The sequence below is a fragment of the Euprymna scolopes genome, chromosome 41 (assembly GCF_053919585.1).
Source record: "Euprymna scolopes isolate OS-2025 chromosome 41, ASM5391958v1, whole genome shotgun sequence".
NCBI lineage: Eukaryota > Metazoa > Mollusca > Cephalopoda > Sepiida > Sepiolidae > Euprymna > Euprymna scolopes.
This window is the reverse complement of record NC_136522.1, coordinates 67,448,199-67,469,840: the sequence shown is the minus strand read 5'-3', so window position 1 is coordinate 67,469,840 and position 21,642 is coordinate 67,448,199. Positions and strand designations below refer to the sequence as shown.

General features: G+C 37.3%; 2 protein-coding genes across 3 annotated transcripts in view; one reads left to right on the top strand and one right to left on the bottom strand.

Annotated features, from left to right (window-relative positions):
- Positions 1 to 1,550: 1,550 nt before the first annotated feature.
- LOC145266587 (cytosolic Fe-S cluster assembly factor NUBP2 homolog) lies at positions 1,551 to 21,536 on the top strand. Its single transcript, XM_080122434.1, has 8 exons — positions 1,551 to 1,931; positions 4,799 to 4,920; positions 7,232 to 7,320; positions 9,859 to 9,968; positions 12,919 to 13,073; positions 18,849 to 18,959; positions 20,196 to 20,265; positions 21,280 to 21,536. Exons 1-8 carry the CDS (start codon positions 1,916 to 1,918, stop codon positions 21,417 to 21,419), a joined length of 813 nt encoding a protein of 270 aa, XP_079978560.1. The 5' UTR covers positions 1,551 to 1,915; the 3' UTR covers positions 21,420 to 21,536.
- The window catches only part of LOC145266586 (dual specificity mitogen-activated protein kinase kinase 6-like), a 64,991-nt gene continuing 57,070 nt past the window's right edge, over positions 13,722 to 21,642 (bottom strand). Inside the window, exon 9 of one of the 2 annotated variants that reach the window (XM_080122433.1) lies at positions 13,722 to 13,938. In XM_080122433.1, coding sequence (XP_079978559.1) covers positions 13,893 to 13,938 — 46 coding nt within the window. In that variant the 3' untranslated portion in view covers positions 13,722 to 13,892. The remainder of the gene's footprint in view (positions 13,939 to 21,642) is intronic. The other variant, XM_080122432.1, reaches the window with a different exon arrangement.

Here is a 21,642-nt window from a genome sequence, read left to right as displayed (position 1 = left end):
ACAACAACTTCTTGTGTGGTTTTGTGAGGATCAGCTTCAATTAAAGTCTTGAAATGTTCATTATCAACCGCAGTCGTCCAGCCACGACCGTCTTCATCTTCAAGGCTCTCATCACCATTGTAAAATATTTTGAATCACCGTTGTGCCACACGTTTGTAAGTCGTTCCTGGACAAAACACATCAATTGATATCATGAGCTGCCTCAGCAGCTTTTCGGCTTAGTTTAAACTGGAACAAGAAAATTGTGCGGATTTTAATTTTTTCCATGCTGTCGAAAAGCCTGCAAAAAATGAATGAAGAGATTGAGAATTGTAACGAATAACACGATTTGATAGAGCAAATAACGCGCTTCAAAATGATATATAACATGGCTATATATATATATATATATATATATATATATCAATGAATTACTTCAGAAATCGTATATAAACGTAACATATGTGAGAAAATGATACTGTTTTTGCACCAACCGTATCGAAAATTTCATGAAAATCTGACCATTAATTGATTTTTGCTAGATTTTTTTAAACACAGGTATGTTTACACCTTCAAAATGATCACTACATAGGAATGCTGTCTTAAGGCGTCAATAATGTAAACACGATTTTGGTCTTGCATTTTTATTATTTTCGTACGCTGTAAAATAAATATTACTAGTTGATTTGAAGCTTACTCTTTTAATGGTACAAAAGTTAGGATGATAATAATTACAGTTACATCGTGTTACATATAGGGTGGGGGTGGGGTGGGGGTAAATCTGTGTCTCGCGTAGGAGGTACGTAATGACGGGTATGCGCATCATAAAAAATTCGGTACTTGTACAGTTTAATGAAGACATTAAAAAATAAAACTATCGAAAAAAAGGTTATATTGTACGTATCTGTTATGCAATGAAGTTCTCCGGGAAAAAAAATTTCACTTAATTTGATCAAGTAGTTTTTTTGTTTTTTTACAGCGAAAAAACTTTTGTTATGATACCGAGCAAAAGGTAGTCATGTTTCGATTTTTAGGAAGAAAAGCTAGTAATTAAGACAGGAAGGGAATGTCGGCGGTTTATGCCGAGTTATCTCCCCGTGGCATGGTAAAAAAAATTCAAAGATGCTACCTTAATTGCGCTCTCATAAAAACGTGTTTTTCCGCTGTAAAAAAAAAACAAAAAAAAACTACTCGATCAAATTAAGTGAATTTTTTTTTTTCGGAGATCTTCAGTCCAAAACAGATGCGTACAATATAACCTTTTTTTCGATATTTTCATTTTTTTAATGTCTTCATTAAACTGTACAAGTACCAAGAATCTGTATTTTTGTTTTTATCATTAGGTTGAATTCTGGACGTGTGCCGAAAGAAGAATAGCTTTTTTCTTCTTTTTTTTTCTTTTTTTTTTTTCTTGGCAACTATTGAAAAAAATAAACTTATTTTGTGACGTCATCTATTTTCAAGTAAATGCATATTTCTTTCTTGATAAAAATTCCCCCCTCTCGTCGCTTCCAGTCTCTCACTTTTCCTCTTATTATCTCTCTCTTTCTCTCTCTCTCTTTCTCTCTCTTCCGCTCTCATTTTTTTTCTTTTTCTCTTTCCTTTACATTTTCCCCTGTTACGTTTACTTCTTCATTCTCCCTCTTCACTTTCCTCTCTTCCCTTTATTTCCCTCTTCCTATACTTATCTGTCCCGCTTGGTCCCTTCTAGTTTTCCTCTTTTCCCGTCTCCCTTTACTTTCCCTCTCTCACTATTTACCCCTCTAATTATTTTTTCTTCGCCTCCTTTCACTACTTCTCTTATCATTCGCATTTTATTTACGGCTTTTTTCTTTTTCTTTTTACGTTTCCCCGGTTACGGAACCGGACGCGTAGAGATAATCGGAACCGGAAACGGTTCTTGTTCATTCGCTACTTTGAACTCACGAGATTCAAAATGGCTGCGCCTACTGGTGGGTACATGTGGAAATTGTATTTATTGTTTAACAAAACATTATATATATTTTTTCTTTATAATAATTATTTTATACAATTCATGGATGAGCCATAAGTAATTGTTTATTTATTATTTGTAGTATATAGGTCATCATCATCCGACCATTGTCATGATCAATTAAAAAGACGTTAAACACGAAACAAACATTTGCTAATTTTTTAGTATATATATCTATAAAAGTGAATGTGTGTGTGTGAGGACAATTCTCAACCTATATACTCAACGATTTTTTAATCTACAGACTTCAAATTTGGTATATAGGGTATTCAGACATGTGGGAAACTTTTAAATCGGTTTTCATCCGAAAAAAAAGGGCTGCTAAGGGGTCAAAATTAAAAATTGGTCCTTGGGAGGGAGGTCATCGGATATTTATCTATTTGTCAACTATTTCACGAATGCACACGTGAGAAATTCCTTATGTTTAGAATAAGTAGGTTTGAAAACATTTTTTAAGATGTCAAGCTGGCCTAATGGTTATCATACTTGACACTTTAACTTTTGTTTCGATCTCAGCTCGAGTATTTTTTTTTCTTTTTTACTTACAAGAAATAAACTGTTTAGAAAAAACATAATACTTGCATGCACCTGTCTCAGTTTTTCCCCGTTTTTTTTTTTTTTTTTTTTTTTTAAGAAATTGTAAGGGTATTCTCTCTCAAAGTCATTACGTAGATGTTGGTGCACATAGATACTAACGTAGATATCCGGGAACATTCGATTGTATTCTCTGAATAATTTTATAACGTGAGTAGCTGTATATACCTGACGTTGCCTGATTAAAACATATTTCTGGGTGGAGTAGTCACATACTATTTAAGATGCACCGAATATCCTAACTTGTTACAAAAACTGACCATATGTTGAATTTAGGGAAGGATAAAACACATCTATCTTGGTCTATGAAAATCAATCACGAGGTAACTCTCATAGCTTGCAGGTAAACACAAAACAGTTAGAATTTCACAATATTTATCCTCTATCTCCCCGCCCCAAGTCTTTGTGTATGTGTCGATGCTAATGTTAGGTGGGACAAGCCCAAAGACTGACAAAACGATAACAGTAGACAAGGGGGACGGGAATCTTTATGAGTACAGGGGAAAACGTTATGTTGAGTCGACCTGGTTGGGAGGTGACTCTAGAACGTAATAAAGAATTTATACATACAACAACGAAATAAAGAACTTATTTGTACAATGAAGTCACTCAAACAGTGGGTCCTAGCCACACCAACAACACAGAAGTAACTGACAAAAAATATGTAACAATGAGGAAAAGATAGATGACAACTGAATGATGTGTGGTCTATGAGAGGTGACGGAGTTAAATAAGAATTAACAACTAATCAATGGTGTATTCTCCATTCGCATTCACAACTTTTTGCCAACATTCAAGAAGATTTGCAATACTTTTTTTGGTAGAAATTTGATTTTTGGTAGAAATTTACTCTTTGATTTTTGGTAGAAAGCCTTTTACTCCAATAGTTTCTTCCCCAGAACTGCATGTCTTTGAAACTCCCTTCCGGGATTCTGCTTTCCCAACTGTACTGATATGCAGAAGTTCAAGTGTAATGTGAACAAACATCTTTCTACTCATCTCGCTTCATAATGGCCCTGCTAATTAAGTCTCTGATAGTAGCCCCCTGCTTCAAAGTGGCACTGTGTCTTGTTTGGGGTGAAAATTGAAAAAAAAAAAAAAAATTTGATTTTGACTCGAAAAATTCATCCAACCAAATTGAAATAACTTAAACCAAAATAAAAGGCAAGAACTCAAAATCAAATTTTTTTTTTTTTTTTTTTTCAATTTTCACCCCAAACAAGACACAGTGCCAACCCAATAGAATCATCCCCCTTAACCAAGCTCTTTTAAAGAGGAGGCTTTGTTGGTTTGTTCACGCTGTGTGTCACAGCATACTTGTACTTGAAACGACATTCACCCTGGAGGAGTTGAGTCGGCTTCATGAAGATGCACATCTCTTATTGCTGCGGCCCAAGCCCGGCGATCGGAGGCAAGATCCCGAGTGAGCAACAGCCAGTCACGTCTCCAACGAGACAGGCCATAGATGAGCGGGCCCGAAATAAGCTCAGCATCGGCTTTGATAGTCCCGAGCCACGTTCTTAGCTGGCCACCGACACGCTTTTTCCAGCCGGGTAGAGGACGTGGGGAGATAGCCTCGTGGATAAAGACCCCTGCATCACAGCGAGAGGCATGGCCGAACCATCGAAGGCGTCGGGCCCACAGTAGGTCAGTAATTGCCTGGAGATTGCAGCGACACTGGACTTCTTTGTTGGCGACGAAATCCAAGGGACGGACATGGAGAATGCAGCGGAGATTGTAGTGGTCGAAAACTTCTACGCGTCGCAGATCCGCTTTCCGTATGGGCCAGGTCTCACATCCATACAAAAGTATTGAGCGGACGAGGGCCTGGTAGATTCGTATTTTTGTCCTCAGACGTATTTCAGGCCGTGACCATAATCGCCTTTGGAGTCGACAAAAGGCAGCTCGTGCGGCATTAATGCGCGTTTCAATCTCATTCATGCCTTGACCGGTACCAATGAACGTGCAGCCCAGGTATTTGAAGCTATCCGTCTCCTCGAGGGTTTCCTATGTCACAGCATAGGAGAGTTCATTCACAAAGTAATATTTCCAGAATCACTCTGAGTTTGACAAAGATGTCCAGGAGGCCAATGGAAGACAACAGAAGCCAACGGAAGCCAATAGCAGACAATGGAACCCCCATCATGTTTCTGATACACGCTGTTTTATACCTACATGTCAGTTTTTTTCTTTTAATGTTTCTTTTTTTTGTTTTTTTATCTTCCTATTTAGGATCGACAGATAACCTTTCGTCTGTGAAACATGTTATCCTCGTTCTGTCTGGCAAAGGGGGCGTTGGAAAAAGTACTGTGGCCTCACAACTCACACTCGGTCTGTTGAATGCAGGCAAAAAGGTAAGTTTAACTTTTGGCTTTTCCTTACTACCTATCAAGGCCAAAAACCACCCAAGGATAAGAGTTAATTGGATGGATGGATTTTCTGTTTAATGTTCTTTTATATGTCAGGTGCAGATGAAAAGATGTTTTCTTTACTTGAAGAATGCTAATACAGGGTAGAATGATAAAATTGTCGCCCTAGAAAAGTCGACATGATTCCATTTCCATTTGATGAAAACTGGTCTTCTTTCTACTAGTTGGCCAGTTGTGTACAAATCCCAGGAACAATAGGAGCCTTCTATCATGTCTAAAAGTGACACAATGTTCAACGAGCGAGATCGGAGATGCACCACTGTACAACTCATGCTCTCTACCAATCCAAGTTATAACAACAGGACCATTGCCAGCACCCTAAAAATGTAAATCTGGATGGGTCAACGCTTGAGGGCACAGCTCAACGCATTGGACGACCCACAGTTATGGTCTTTGGTGTGGTTTCAAGTGAGGGCCACATCATGCCACCTCACATCTTCAAAGGCTTTAAAGTCGACACCAAAGTGTACTTGGATGTGCTGAAGAGTGTGGTGATCTCCTGGTGCAATCCGGTAGCCACTGGCAGATCTTGAATGTGATAGCAGGACTCGGCATTGACCCACAAGTCCAAAGAGACCCAGACTTGGCTTCAGAAGGAGTGCTATAACTTTGTACTCTTCCCTCACTGCCCCCCCCCCACCTGAACCTGTTGGACTACTTTGTTTTGTCATACATCGATTACCTCACCAACATGGCCTCCCACAACACCAAAGCCAGCCTGATCGCTAGCACTTGTGAAAAAGGCATGCTCCCAGTTCTGGGCCTGTATCGAGGCAGTAATTAAGGCTGAAGGCGGCTAAATTGAATAGCTGTCAGCTCTACTACATAATCAAGTTACCTGAATCGATTTTTTGAATAAAAGTTTTAAAATAAATTTGTAGTATTGTTTTCTTTAGGGTGACAATTTTATCGTTTCACTTTGTAATATTTGATCATTAGCTTTTAAACTTCGTTGTAGTCCTTGCATCCTGTGAGCAATGTTTCTGACAAAGGAGGCAGAATTGCTGTTTTCTGTGGTTGAAATCTATCCATATAACATTTTTTAACCTTGAAGCGATATATTTTTTTCTTTTTAGCCCCTTGCATCAAGTGGGTTCATGCCTTGTCTGGAGTGATTTTCTGTAAAAAAAAAATGTGTTAGAATATCCATTGTTAAATAAAAATGTGATTAATGGGTTTCATGGATACTATCACAGATTATGGGATTGTTTATAGAGAAAGAAATCATCCCTCCTCCACCACACATACACACAAAAGAATTAATCTCTTTTTTTTTTTTTTTTTCTAAATTTGAGATATTACTAGTGGGAGTACCCAGATTGCCCGGGTGTTTGCAGGTGTAAAATAAAAAAAAAAAAGTGTTTCGAACCTGTGACAAACCCAAACCCAAAGGCGGAAAAGAGAGTGAAAGAAAATGTGAACTTTTACGAAGCCATAGGAAGTAGTTTACTTGAAGAAACGAACAATGGCATTTCTTTTTAATCTAATAAAATTCTAAACCTTATAAGTTATAATACCTAAATTTATTTTTTTTTTTTACTAGCAGGGAGACCCAACATTGCCCAGGATCGAATGAGGATCAATGAATGTTCTACACCATTCTTTTATTGTCATTGAAATTCGTGAAATCACCCATTTTTTTTTTCAATCAAATCGATTGATTGCCTGCTCTAGTTTGGGACTCACTGTGGTGCATTCGGAAGAAACTTCACATGCCTTTCTGCAGTGACTTAGTTTATAATATGTTGTAAAATTCAAAAGTTGAGTGTCATGGTTCAGTTGTGATCTGAACAGAAACATTCATTTTGAATGTGCCCCTGTCTTATCAAAGAACCTACTGCTGATTTATTATGCTGGTCCCTTCTACTTGTGTGGGCTTTATAAGGGTGTTAACTGTGTTCAAAATTGGATTGTTCCTTCTTTAATCAGATTTTTTGATTAACGATTTTTGATACTTATCAGAGTCGTTCTGGTACAAAACCTATCTAAGAACACTCCCAGACACATAAAGTATATTTGTGTGAAATTTCATAGAAATTGGCCAGACGTTTTGGAGTCCATAGGGAGTGCACTGACACGCATTTTTTTTTTTTTTTTTATATATAAGTAGAGGTTTTCCTACAATCCTTGACCAGTCTGTTCTTGACCAAATCCTGTTGCTTACTGAGAGTTTATTGCTGACCAAAGTTACAAAATTCTGAACCTTTGAAGAAATTTTGGTTTTCTTCTTTTCTAGGTTGGGATCTTGGACGTAGATCTTTGCGGCCCAAGCATACCGAAAATGTTTAACCTTGAAAACCGAGACGTCCACATGTGTCAGAAAGGGTCAGTTTATTATTTGCTTATTTCGTTTTTTTTTTTTTTTTTTTTTTTTTAATAAATACTAAATTAGAAAATAAACTAAAGTATCGCATGGAGAAAACAAAAAAAAAGTGTCGGAATAAGTTAAAATTCCTGACAAATTAAAATATAAATATTAATAATTTTCTTAATTTATTCAACCATTTTAAATACAAAATGAATCGCGTACCATTTTAAGTTTGCCTTAAGTTCAATGGAATTAAATAATGAAAATATTTTAATTTGGAAGATCATTTGTAGACATTTATGCTGATGACACTACCATCTATGGCAGCACATCAAGGGCCGTAAACGACCAAGTTCTCTCTGATTCTCTTTCCTCTGATCTTGATGAAGGAGGTGGCTAATTAATTTTGATGTATCAAAGACCAAATTTCTATCTTTCCATCATTAACGCTGGCATCAATTGAAATGAATGGCTCTCATCTTGAGGAGGCTCCATGTTTTGACAAACTTCTGGGCTTGACATTTACTCCTGATCTGAGATGGAACACATTGTTTTTTTTGTTTTTTTACATGGAGTTCACCACTTATCAAGGCCCAATGGCCACTCAGGGATAAGAGTTATTGTGTGTACAGTAATCAAAGGGATAGTGTAGCAATAGTATTAGAGAATTGGTAAGGTGTCATTACTTGGGGGGGGGGCGGTTCATCAGGAATTTGTGTTGGACTTGAAGACATCCAGGTTGAAGTCGGGAGGGAAACAGGCAAGCGGAACAGAGCTCCACAGGCGTGCAGTTCTAAGAAAGAAGCTTTGTTCATGGTATCTACGTTTTGATTTAGGCACAGATAGGGAGTGGGGAAAATTATTGACGGTGGTTTCAGCTAGTCGGGTGTTTTTTGAGAAAGATTGGCGAGGGGGGGACCAGAGAATGGAGCTCAGACGAGCACCTGCCATGGAAATAACGATAGAACAATGACAGGCTCACTACGTCTCTTCTGTGGGAAAGAGGTTGCAGGGTAGAGAAAAGGGCCTCCCCCACCAAGCCACGGAGTCTATTTTGTACTCTGTCAAGGCAGGATAGGCTGTTTTTTGCAGCCCCTGCCCAGATGTGGCAGCAGTACTCCATCTTCGGACGTACTTGGCTCTTATATACATAGAGAATTGCATCATTAGTGAGATATCTTCTGGAGCGGTAGAAGGATCATCCGTTGCCAGGGCTGCTGGGAAAATGTTGGGATCGTTCTACCGTTTCAGTAGATATCTCAGTGCTGATGCAATTTTTTACATGTATAAGAGCCAAGTATGGGCAAGGATGGAATACTGTTGCCACATCTGAGCAGGAGCTACTAGAAGCAGCTTATCCTGACTTGACAGAGTTCAAAATAGACTTTGTAGCCTAGTGGGGGATGCCCTTTTCTCTTCCCTGCAACCTCTTTCCCACAGAAGAGACGTCGTGAGCCTGTTTCTGCTTGATTGTTATTTTTATGGCAAGTGCTTGTCTGAGCTCCAATCTATGATTCTCCCTGGCCTGACTTTCATGAAAAACACTATCGATAATTTTTCCCACTCTTTCCACTACTAACGATGACTGACATGTTCCCCTTGACACTCATTAACCCTTATCCTCGAGTGGCCCTGGGCCTTGATAAGTGGTGACTCCTTTGTAAAAAAAAATGTATTAGTGACATTTTGTTTTGATAGACAATGCTTACTTTCAATCTATAGCTTTTGGGAATAATATATACATATTTTTGTAAATTGCATTTTAATTTGGCTTTCAAATGCATTTGATGCATATTTATTTAAGTTAAATCAACGCTTCTATAACGGAATTCACTTTATATCTGGAACATTGTTTTTTAAGAGAGGTGGTGTTTGATGAACACTGCTGGAGTGTAATGATATAAACTACTGTTTTGTTTTTAAATCTCCCAAATGGTTAACTAGATGTGTGTATGTGTGAAAATATTTAACCGATAAACTATTAAACTACTGATCACATAACACTAAAATTAATAGGAAATAGTAATCATACACAAAGGATGCATACAGAAAGATTTGGCAAGTTGAAATGCAAAATGTTCATACCAACTTGCCAACATATTTCTATTACTTTTGTGCATGCGCAAAATCATTCATAGCTTCATCAACGCAATGGCGCATTCGTGTGTGTGTTAACGCAGTACTTTAATGGAATGTGTTCTGATGAACTTATAGCACTTGTGCCCCCCTCAATGTCCGTACTCCTGACTACCTCAATAAGCAGCAAAATCCCACTCCTTCACTATTGAAGTCCTCAGAAGCCAGAAACCCTCCTATTCTAATAGTTTCTTCCCTCGGACTGCTAGACTTTGAATTTGAGGAATTGCTTTCCTGTTTCCTACTTCTACAACTGTACTAACCTGCAGAATTTTATATACACCACAATAAACATGACTCAATAAAACCATTCCGCTACAGACTGAAGGTCGTTTTCGATAATTTATCTTTTGTTCAAAATCTTGTATTTTTTTTATTGATTGTCGATAAATGTTTTATTATTGATCTTTTCATCATAGATGGCTTCCCGTTTTCATAGATGATGAGAAACGGTTGGGGGTGATGTCGATAGCTTTCCTACTTGACAACAAAGATGAGGCAGTTGTCTGGCGAGGGCCCAGAAAAACAGGTAACTGTAGGAATTATTTTATCTTTAGTTTTGGTTTTTGTCCAAAATTCCCCTTCTATAAAAAAACAAAACAGATCTGTACAATGTACGTAGCCATGATTAAATAAAAATATCACATTACAAAACTCATGTAAATTGATTAAATAATTTTATTTTTAAACTAGCGGGAGTACCCGACATTGCCCTGGTGTGTTGAGTAAGGAAGCCTCCCCACCCACCCCAAAAAATAGGCAACCCGGGTGGAGAGAAGTGTAAAAGAAAAAAGGGGTAGTAGGCAGGCAGGCAGGCTCGTAACTGTAACGCAACGGAGAAAAAGAAAGTGAAAAAAAAAAGGGGCATCTTTGCCGATGCATCCATGGCGAAACCGGAAGTCGCAAACGTTGAAATTAAGTGTAGTTAATCGAAAGGAGATTATGACTTGCAAAAATGGATGTGCTGAAAAGTGTAATGATGCCCTGGTGCAATCAGGTGGCCGCTGGCAGACCCTGGGTGTGGCAGCAGGACTCAGCACCAGCCTACAAGTCCAAAGCGATCCCGGCTTGTCTCTAGAACGAGTGCTACGACTTTGTACCCTTCTTTCACTGCTCCCTCCCTTCTTTCCCGACCTGAACTCGCTGAACTACTTCATTTGTTAATACGTCAAGAACATCACCAACATGACCTCCCACAACAACAAAGCCAGCCTGATCACTGACATTCGCCAAGTATTTGTCGAGCTCCGGCTGGTGCTTGTAGAAAAGGCATGCTCCTAGTTCCGGACCCCTGAATTGATTTTTTTCAATAAAAGTTTTAAGATAAAGCTGTAGTGTTGTTTTCTTTAGGGCAACAATTTTATCGCTCTACCCTGTAGTACGAGGGGCGTGCAATAAGTAATGTCCCTGACCCACTTCCAGTTTTGCATGTGCAATGATTTATATCTCTACGGGTTGTGTGGCAAATTACAGCTCTAAACTAATTGTGGTTTCTGTTTTACAGGTGTTTGAACTGAGTCAGGTGTGAAATGGAGCCTGTTGAATGTCGAGCAGTGATCCGGTTTTTGTATTTGAAAGGACGCACACCACAGGAGACTTTTGGTGAAATGAAAGAAACTTATGCTGATAATGCCCCATCATATAACCTTGTAAAACCCTGGCATTGTGAATTTAAACATGGCTGGAAGTCTGTGGAAACAACTCCCAGACCTGGTCGCCCCCACTTCTGCCATTGATGAGGCATCTGTCCGTCAAGTTGAGGCTGTCATTTTGGAAGATCGGCGCATTACTATTCGCCAAATAGCCCAAGATGTCAAGATTAGTACAGGGTCTGTGGAAACTATCATTCATGACCATTTGCATATGCATAAGGTGTCTGCCAGATGGATTCCCAGGTTGCTCACACCATTCCAGAAGCAAGAATGCGTTGAGTGCTCGAGGATGAATTTGGAGATGTGCCAAGAAGATGAGTCAAAGTTTTTCAAAAGACTAATTACACAGGATGAAACCTGGGTCCATCACTATGATCCAGAGACCAAAGCCCAGTCAATGCCAGTCAATGCAGTGGAAGCACTTGGACTCACCACCTCCAAAGAAGGCAAGGGTGCAGCCCTCCGCTGGCAAGGTCATGCTCATAGTCTTCTGGGACGAGGACGGAGTAGTGACGACAGATTTCTTGGCAAATGGTACCACAATTACAGGAGCCTATTATGCTTCACTTTTGAGGAATGTAAGGGAAGCTATCAAAATCAAGAGGCGGGGCAAGATCAGCAAAGGTACCCTCCTCCTGCAGGACAACGCTCCAGTCCACAACTCACATGTCGCCAGATCAGAAGCACAGGCGTGTGGTTATGAAAATCTCGCCATCCTCACTACTTTCCTGACCTTGCACCCTCTGACTTTCACCTCTTCCCAGCCATGAAGTTGTTTTTGAAAGGAAAGCGATTCCCAGATGATGCAGCCTTGATTTCTGAAGTCACGTCATGGTTGGAGGACCAACCTGGGGTGTTCTACAAAAACGGTCTCCAGAGCTGCATCAAACGATGGGAGAAATGCATAACTCTGGGTGGTTCCTATGTAGAGAAAGACTAATAACTGTGCCAAGTTTCGTTGCTCTACTGCTATGAGAAGTGGGTCAGGAGCATTACTTATTGCACGTACCTCGTACAGATTTTTCATTTTTTATTTTATGGAGTGGTGGGTGTTCTGGACAAGTGCCATACTTTATTATAGTGTCAATAACATGGTACTACAATAACAAATGAAAATTGGCTAGTCAGAAGCAAACTTATAGGATTCAGTTTAAATGTTATTTATGTCTAACTTTTAAAATCTGCCCTTTTCTCTTCTCTGCAACTTCTTTCCCACAGAAAAACCGTTGTGAGCCTGTCACTGCTCTATCGTTATTTTCATGGCAAGACTTCAACTGAGCTCTAAATCTATGCTCCCCCCTTGTCAATCCTTCCCAAAACAAACACTCGTCTAGCCAAAATCACTATCAATAATTTCCCCCACTCTCTATCGTTGCCTAAACCTAAACATGGATTCCATGAACAAAGCTTCTTCCCTAGAACTGCCTGCCTGTAGAACTCTGTTCCATTGGTCTGCTTTCCAGCTGACTACAATATCATTTTTGGTCAAGATCAAAGTGTAGTATCTGTTCTTCAGATGCTGCACTTCTATTTCTTGTTCTCTTTCGGTGGAGGAGAAATCCTTCATGACTGAGACAATTTTTATTTTTGTACCTTTTCTCCACGTTAAAAAACGACCCTGGTGTCTAACTCTGTCCCGTGGGGAGGCATAGTAAATAGGTACAATATCATTATCTTCAAGTTCAATGCAAACAAGTTCTTGATCAGCCGTCCTCGTAAATGATCTTATTATACTAAATTACTTCTACAAACGACTAATTTGCAACTGTCCTCTGGGCCTTGATTTTGTAAAACAAAAAAATTCCTTTCTTGTTTCTTTTACTTTAGCAATGATTCGGCAGTTCCTCACTGACGTCTGTTGGGAAGATATTGAATACCTTATCATCGATACCCCGCCAGGTACTTCGGACGAACATATAGCCGTAGTGGAAAATCTGAAGAACTACAATCCAGATGGAGCTATTCTTGTCACCACTCCACAGGTAAAAGTACCGTAAATTTTATTTAACAACTAGCAGGATCCATGCACCAGTGTTGCCCAGTGGAAGTATGACACAAAACCAGAACAGATTTGGTAAAGGACTAACCTCGAAAACAAATTAAACTATAGTTGTTTGTGGGGGCCACTGCTGGCTCTAAAAAATCTGGTGGTTGTTGGTGAATATTGCTGATTTGGAGTGATTTCTTGTAGGTTCTCGCATGCAAATAAAACTCCTTGACAGCCATGATCAGTGTCAGTACCGTAAATTTTATTTAAAAATAGTTTATGGAAATAGAGTCTGGTGCGATTCAATCTTTTGTGGTACCTGGATATGCAAGACTTTTGGTTAGAGAAAGATATTTTCATTGGAAGAGAAGCTTTATGGCTTGCCTATGAAACAATGGATGACCTCTTGTTAAGAGGAATGCTATGGAAAGTTTGAAAGTGAATGTTGCGAAGACCGAGGTTAGAATCAGTGGTTATAGTGTTGGAAAGCTGCCAGAAAGTAGAAAGTTTCCCTGCTCAGTTTGTAGAAAGGGAGCAACTATATCTTTTATGACATAGGATGGAATGATAAAATTGTTGCCGTAAGAAAACAACACACAGCTTTATTTTAACAGTTTTATTGAAAAAATCAATTTAGGTAACTTGATTATGTAGTAGAGCTGACATCTATTCAATGTAGCCACCTTCAGCCTCAATCATCGCCTTGATACAGATCTGGAACTGGGCGCATGCCTTTTCCACAAGCGCTGGCGGGAGCGCAACAGTGTCAGCAATGAACAATGTGTCATTTTCAGACATGATAGAAAGCTCCTATCTATTGCTCTTTGGATCTGTACACAACTGGCCAACTAGTAGATGGTCTGCAACAAAAAAAGAAAACCTGTTTTCATTAAACGGAAATGGAATCGTGTCATCTTTTCTAGGGTGACAATTTTATCGTTCCACTCTTTACTTGTAAGCACTTGACACACAGGAAGTACCGTGGAAGTACACAGGAAGTACCATGGAAGTACTAGTAGGTTGAGGGCGGATAACCAGTTTGTGTGCAAAAAGTCTCAGACAACGGAGACAGACGAGAACTTTGATGTGGATTAAGTATATTTGGATGGCAAAGCTGTAACCTAGTACGCATTTACGCTCATGTTAATATGTAGACACTCGGGGGACCCAACACATTGTAGACTCAGTCGCAAATGGGAAAGCTTCAACTCACTGTTTCAGGTTTTAAGCTTTATTTCTCATTCTCGCTCCACACGACTTCTCATTATGACTGTGATGTCGCGTACATCTCTAAAGTGATCATGATCTCCGCGCGACACGTTCTTTTTCTTTTCCTTCTTTGCCATGACGTCACTTTGCACATGGCTCAACATTTGCATGCAACCGCCATACACATATCCACGCTCTGTTACAAAGCTATTAAGATTGTTAAAAAAATTTAATCTATGTGATAGCATTTGGAGCACTGAGAGGAGCTGGTGGTTATGTTGTATATTGAAGGGATAATATTCCCAGTTTTTATTTAGAAACAAAGTAATTAGCGTCGAATATAATTATTATTCAAGGAGAATGCTGGAATCAAAAATTAAAATGAATACATATTTGTTATTTAGTTACGATTCCAGGAATGCAGTGGAATTATCCATTATAGTTAGAAAAAACTATAAAAACAAAGTTCGGTCAAAGGAATAATGAACAACTCAAATCAAGGAATGTCCGTTGTGTCGCCAGGACACATGTTGGAAGCATATAGTCTATATAGTGGAAAATCTGAAGAACTACAATCCAGATGGACTTATTCTTGTCACTACTCCACAGGTAAGAGTACCGTAAATTTTATTATATGCATGTACATGTGCATCCTATGCACATGTTGGCCACGTTCTGATGTCACAAAGAAATATAGATTCAACGTATACAGTTAAGTTAGGGTTCGAAAACAGTTAGAGTTGACAGAGGAGAGACAGAGTTCAGTTGGCAGTTGAGAGAGAGCAGAGAGTGTTAGCCCGAGCTCCTCCAGGAAGCGAAGTGAGGGAGGAGAAGACAAAATGTAGAAATCTTAACCTGGCATCGGATTCCCATCATTTCCGTCACCAACTGGAAATAAATGTCCTCATATTGTTGTATAAGCCTTTGTCTTTGCTTATCATCAACCGCAAGGTAATGTGTTTTTGTCTTTGCTTATCATCAACCGCAAGGTAATGTGTTTTTGTCTTCATCGTCTTGTATAATGAACTTTATACAAAAACACTTCCAAAGTATTGACTGTATCCCCCTCATCCATAATATACCTCCCTCTGTGTTTAAAGAACAGTTTATTACATGTCTCTTCCCTTCACATCTCCGTCATATAATAAATGTTGTCTCCATCTCCGTCTCCGTCATGTGTCCCCGCTCTGTTTACTCCCTCCTCCTCATGCAACAGTTAGAAATGGATGGAGCAAGACCAAGAAACTTCTGTCATTACTAAGCAGCAAAGGGAAGAGTTTATCAGGCATGTGTGGATAGTGTGATGCATGGAAGTGAAAGCTGGTCAGGGTTAGGGTTGAGGACATGTGTTGCATAGCGAGAAATGATATGAGAATGATGCGATGGATATGTAATGTGAGTTTTATAATCTGATGAACTGAAAGGAAAACTATCTAAAACAGGAGGCGTTGATAGTATGCTCGGGTGCAAGGAAGTTTGGTGCAACTCAATTTGTCATGTTATCTATATATTAATACGATAGCGTGTGTGTTATTTTCTGTGTCCCGCTTACATCTAAAACTTACTGCTTATGATCTGAAATAACAGCAAGGGGAGACTTGATTCCAAATATTTCTCATATGTTATATCTCCCCTCTTTTGGGAATAGGGTACAATTATGAATATCTCCAGTATCAAATAATCCTTATACACTGTGAAATTTACTTTATGTATGAAAACCAAAGAGGGGAGATATAACACGAGAAATATTTGGAATCAAGTCTCCCCTTGCTGTTATTTCAGATCATTTGAAACCATAGCAGCAAGTTTTAAGTCTCCCCTCCATCAAGGCCAGAAGTTTTGGGGAAATATATATATGTGTGTGTGTATATATTATCTATATATTAATACGATAGCGTGTGTTATTTTCTGTGTCACGCTTACATCCGGGTCGTTTAATTATGTACTTCCATTTCTTGTCATAAATAATTTTACCAAGAATTCTTTAGTTTTGGTTTCTGTTTCGATTATGGCTGAAGGAACTCAAGTTTTATATATATTTTATTTATTATTTTTAAAAACAGTAATCTACAGACACACGTGTTTCAGAGCCCTACTCCTCATCAGCGTAGCTTGACTGTTGGTAGGATTCAAACCTTGGACCTTATATATTTCAGTCCAGTGCCCTAATCTACTCCGCTATGATGCCATAGACGATTTAGTGCTTCGTTTTTATCGTTCATTTGTTTAAGTGGTTTTGTTTTGATTTTTTAAAACGATAATAATGTTTATGTCTCCACCTCGGAGAACCAGTGTTTTTCTTAGAAAGTCGCCTATTTTTTATTTGGGCGTATTTTTTATTTATTTATTTATTTTTTATTTATTTATATATTTTTTATTTATTTATTATTTTTTAAAAACAGACGATTTACTGCTTCGTTTTTATCTCTGGATTGCGATTTGACTCCCTTATTTTGTTCCTGATGTTTTCCTTCAATTCTTGCAGGGTTTGGGGTTTCTCAACATAGACTCTTTCTTTGTGTGGTGACTTGCACTATCTCTTACATGAAAATGCCGTCGATAAGCTCTTTAAATCAAAACAATTGACCCCTGATTTTAGTAAAATAATTTCACAACTTGTGTACATTGTTCAGTGCTATACTTATCCATAATTAATTTCCAAAAATATTGTCTGTAAAATATTTGAAATAGAGAAAAAAAATAATCATTAATTGTAAAATGACAGATTTTCAACCTTTCAGAGACTTTTTGGACACCCTATATATATGATTACGTCAGCCCATTTAAGAACTCTGTTCTTATTGTTGAGCACTCTAAGTTGAAATTAAAAGTTGGTCACTTAAGCTCACATGCGCAGATCCTGAGGTTATAATCATAAAATCACTCTCGCTGTCTTGATTTTTTTTATTTTTGATGAAAATTTTCTGTAATTTTAACACAATCTGACTAAGACATTGGAAAATTTGTTTTAAAAATGCAAAATTCAAACAATCTTTATTCATGAAAAATAATGTCTTTTAAATGTTGCCCATTTTCAGCTTTGAATATTTGTGCTTTTTCCAAAACATTATTCATGACAGATTGCAGAATCTCTGGATTGTGATTTAACTCCCTTATTTCGTTCCTGATGTTTTCCTTAGTGTTGTGGTGGCACACATTCATTTGCATATGGGGATAGTAATTACACATAAATAGGAAGACACAGTTAGTCTGAGTGTGTGTTCACCAGAAGCCACCGAAGGCTGCCGAGAGCAGATATGTTTCTCCAGCAAAGACTCTCTTATTTGACACCATTATGTAAATATCCTGTAAATATACCTTTTCCTAATACACTTCTTATTTGATCTACCTTTGTTTGTTGAGTCGTCATTTGTATTGCTTTCTACGTTACTTGTTTCAACCTGCAAACTTAACACTTAGATTCTTTCAGGGTTTGGGGTTCGTTAATATAGACTCTTTCTTTAAGATATTCTTACAAGAAAAAGTCGGGACTAGTCAAGTCTGGGGAAGGTGGTGGTCATTTGACATTGCCATAGCAAGAGATAATCTTGTCGCCAAGTTGACTCCTAATTTTGGTAAAACAACTTGACACCTTGCGTACATTGTTCAATGCTACACTTTGGCATAATTAATTTCCAAAATATTATCTGTAAAATATCTGAAATAGAGATAAAAAATAATCATAATGGTAAAATGACAAAGATTTTCAACCTTTCAGTAACTTTTTGGACACCCTGTAAAATCTGTTTTGCTGATAGAAATTGGCATTTGTATAGTTTAATAAAAACATTAAAAAATGAAAATATCGAAAACAAAATTATATTGTACATATCCATTTTGGACTGAAGATCTCTGAAAAAAGATTTCACTTAATTTGATTGAGAATTTTTTTTTTTTACAGCGGAAAAACACGTTTTTATGACAGCACGTTGAAGATAGACGTCTTGGAATTTTTTGGCCACGCCACAGGGAGATAACTCAATCTAAAGCGCCAACACTCCCTCCCCATATTTAATACTAGCTTTTCTTCCTAAAATTCAAACCTTTTGCTCAGTATCATCACAAATTGTTTTTTTTTTTTTGCTGTAAAAAAATAAACCACTCGATCAAATTAAGTGAAATTTTTTTTCGGAGAACTTCATTCCATAACGGATATGTACAATTTAAACTTTTTTCAGTATTTTCATTTTTTAATGTCTCGATTAAACTGTACAAGTACCTAGAAATTTGTTAAAGATCATTTGTTTTGCCAGTTCTATGGTAGTAGTGATTGTGTTTAACAGTATGCACTTTTTTTTTTATTATTATTTTTTTCTCTGGCGGAAGAATTAAGAGGTAAATTGGCTGAATTAGCCTAATAATAGGAGGCAAGATTTTGTAATCTTAATTTGTTTTACAAATTAGTCTCAACTTACCTATTCACATGGATAATATTTTATTAAGTGACAAAATCTTGTTTTCACAAATTTTTTTCATTTTGACGACAAAAAAGTGAACCATTTCTGAATATATATTTGCTTTACTGATATGATTATTTTTTATTTTTTCTTGGGGTCGTCAGGCTGTTTCTGTTGGGGACGTGAGACGAGAAGCAACCTTCTGTCAAAAGACTGGAATCCCCATCCTTGGAATTGTAGAAAATATGAGTGGTTTCGTCTGTCCAAATTGTAAGGTAAGTTTTAAGATTGTTGACCTGTGGATCCCAGCATACTCAATTTTTCAATATTAAAAAAAAAAAAAAAAAAAATGAATGCAACTTTTATTTATGAAGAAACTAACCAAATAGCTGTCCCTGGATATGTTTAACAAATATAGGCACTTGTGCATTTTGTTTATTTTGGACAAGTTTTTGTTTTCATTTTTGAAGAGTGCCTTTCAGAACAGGGGATGACTGGAACACTAAATGTTTTGGTTTAGATTCGAGTTGATGGCACCCAAGTCATTTTTTTACTTTTGAAATCATTAATAAATATTAGGTACAATATAATAATCAACAGAGAATCGGCTCTATAATAATAAATACGAAATCTGCATGAATTAAAATATAATATTTAATGAATTAAAATATAATATTTAAGCATATTTTATGACTGGGCAACGCCGAAGAGCCTGCTAGTATTTTATATTATTGACTCGCGAGTTGCCCGGTGTTTGGAGGTGTGTGTGTTGGGGGGGGGGGATTGGATCAAAACAAAATGGAAAGTAAAGAATAAGCGAAGTAATAATCCTGTTAAACTTAAAAAATCAGAAAAATAAAAACAAAAAAAAAACAGCGAACATGATGGAAAAAAACAAAACAATGCAGGGGTGCCCGGTGTTGCCCAGGTGAAAAGAAAAAAAAGTTTGGGGAGGGAGGTAGGATCAAACCCGAAGCTTTGAGGTTAATAGTCTGATGACATAGCATGACGCTATGAAGACAGGGACGTGAGAACAGCCGAAAATAAACGTTTAAAAATGCAGGTGGTTGAATGCGAACGTATGGTTTTCTAGGTCAAACATCACGCCGTAGTAGTAGTAGAGAAAATGAATTCAGAGCGCAAATTTTTTTGTAAGATAAAAGTTGCTGAAATAAAAGATATTTACGACGTCGTTTCGTAAATCGTAGATATTATAATCTAAGGAGTATATAAAAAATTCTAAGACATAGGTTGCCAACATCCCAAGTGAAAACGATTTTTGTATAATGAACTGTATTTGAACTTTGGACACCCAGGGTGCTCGTCCATCTCGTTAACCACTTGACCACCGTCAGCCCCCATTTTGATTGTGATATGGAAGTTAGACCGTTGAAACTTTTGTATTTATTTATTAAAAAATCTTTGAAAACTGTTATGTAAAAAAATATATATTAAAAAAAAAAATAAAGAATTTGTTTGTGCTATAAATAAGAAACTTTTATATTTTTCAGGAATGTTCTAACGTCTTTTCGAAAGGGGGAGGAGAAGCGTTGGCCCAGGAACTTGATCTTCCATTTTTAGGTAAGTTTTCTCTTTGGTTTTACTATTACTTGTTGCACGAACAAACAAATGATGATTGATTGAAAAAAAAAAAAAAATCAATCAAGAAAATGTTTGGTTATTGATTAAATAACGAAATTTCTGGATTTGTAAAAATGCAACGTTTCTATTTGAGTGCCTACGTGTTATGTTAAAGATTTGGAGGAATGCTATAAAAAGTAAAGGTGTAACAGTGAATGTTACCAAGACCAAAGTGACTTTTTCTCCCCCCTCAATGCACACACACTCCCGACTAACCCGACAAACAGCAAAATCCTACCCTTTCACTGTGGAGGTTCCTAGATGCCAGAAAACCTTCTACTCTACTTTCTTTCCTCAAACTGCTAGACTTTGAAATTCCCTCCCCGTTTTCTGCTTCCTTGACTGTACTAACATTCAGAAGTTTAAATGTAATGTGAATAGACATCTCGCTGCTCAACTCCCCACAGTCATCTGTTAGACATGATCCCAAATAGTAACCTCTTATGCACCAAGTGGCAATGTGCCTTGTTTGGGTATGAAAAAGAAAAAAAAAAATGCATATAAAACAGATAGTATTCATTAATCGGACAAATGCTTGACGAAAGTTGTATACTTCCATTTCCAAAGAAAGAAAACTTTGGCAAAAAAAAAAAAAAAAAAAAAACTATGAAAAAGAGAAAGTGTACAGCACATTTACAACCGCTGGACAAAATTCTCTGCAAATATCTAAACTCTGCTTAACATTCACAGGCAACATGAATTAGAACAAATACATTGAAGACATTGCCAAGGCTGCTACAAAAAAAAAAAAAGGGCTTACTTTATCATGCTAGAAAACTACTCACACATGGCAGGGTCCATGTTTAGGGTGAGGAAAAAAAGTGTATTTTACGATATTTGTTTTGTGATTAAATGGGTTTCTTTATGGCAGAAGAATTAAAAAAGTTTTTTATTTATTTTTTTTTTTTAATTTATTATTCATTTATCTTTTTTTTGTTTTAAATTTTTTTCCAGGTTGCATTCCACTTGACCAGAATCTTTCTCTGTCCCTGGAACAAGGCCAGAGTTTTTTGACACATTATGCAGATTCGCCCGCTAGTGCTGCATTGACTTCGATTGTCGACAGACTTATCCAAATTGACAAAGATCTTTGAAAATGTCAAAGAAAAAAAAATATATAAATTGTTGACATGTTTTCTATTCTATTTTTGAAACAGATTTTGAAAAAAAAAAACAAAAAAAAAACAATAAACTTATTAAAATGTTGCAAATTCTTGTGCTCTTTTTTTTTTTTTGGCAATTGTTCTAGACAAAGCATGAAGCCACTTACTGTAAGAAGTCAACTAAAATGAAAGATAATTATTGCAAATACAAGAG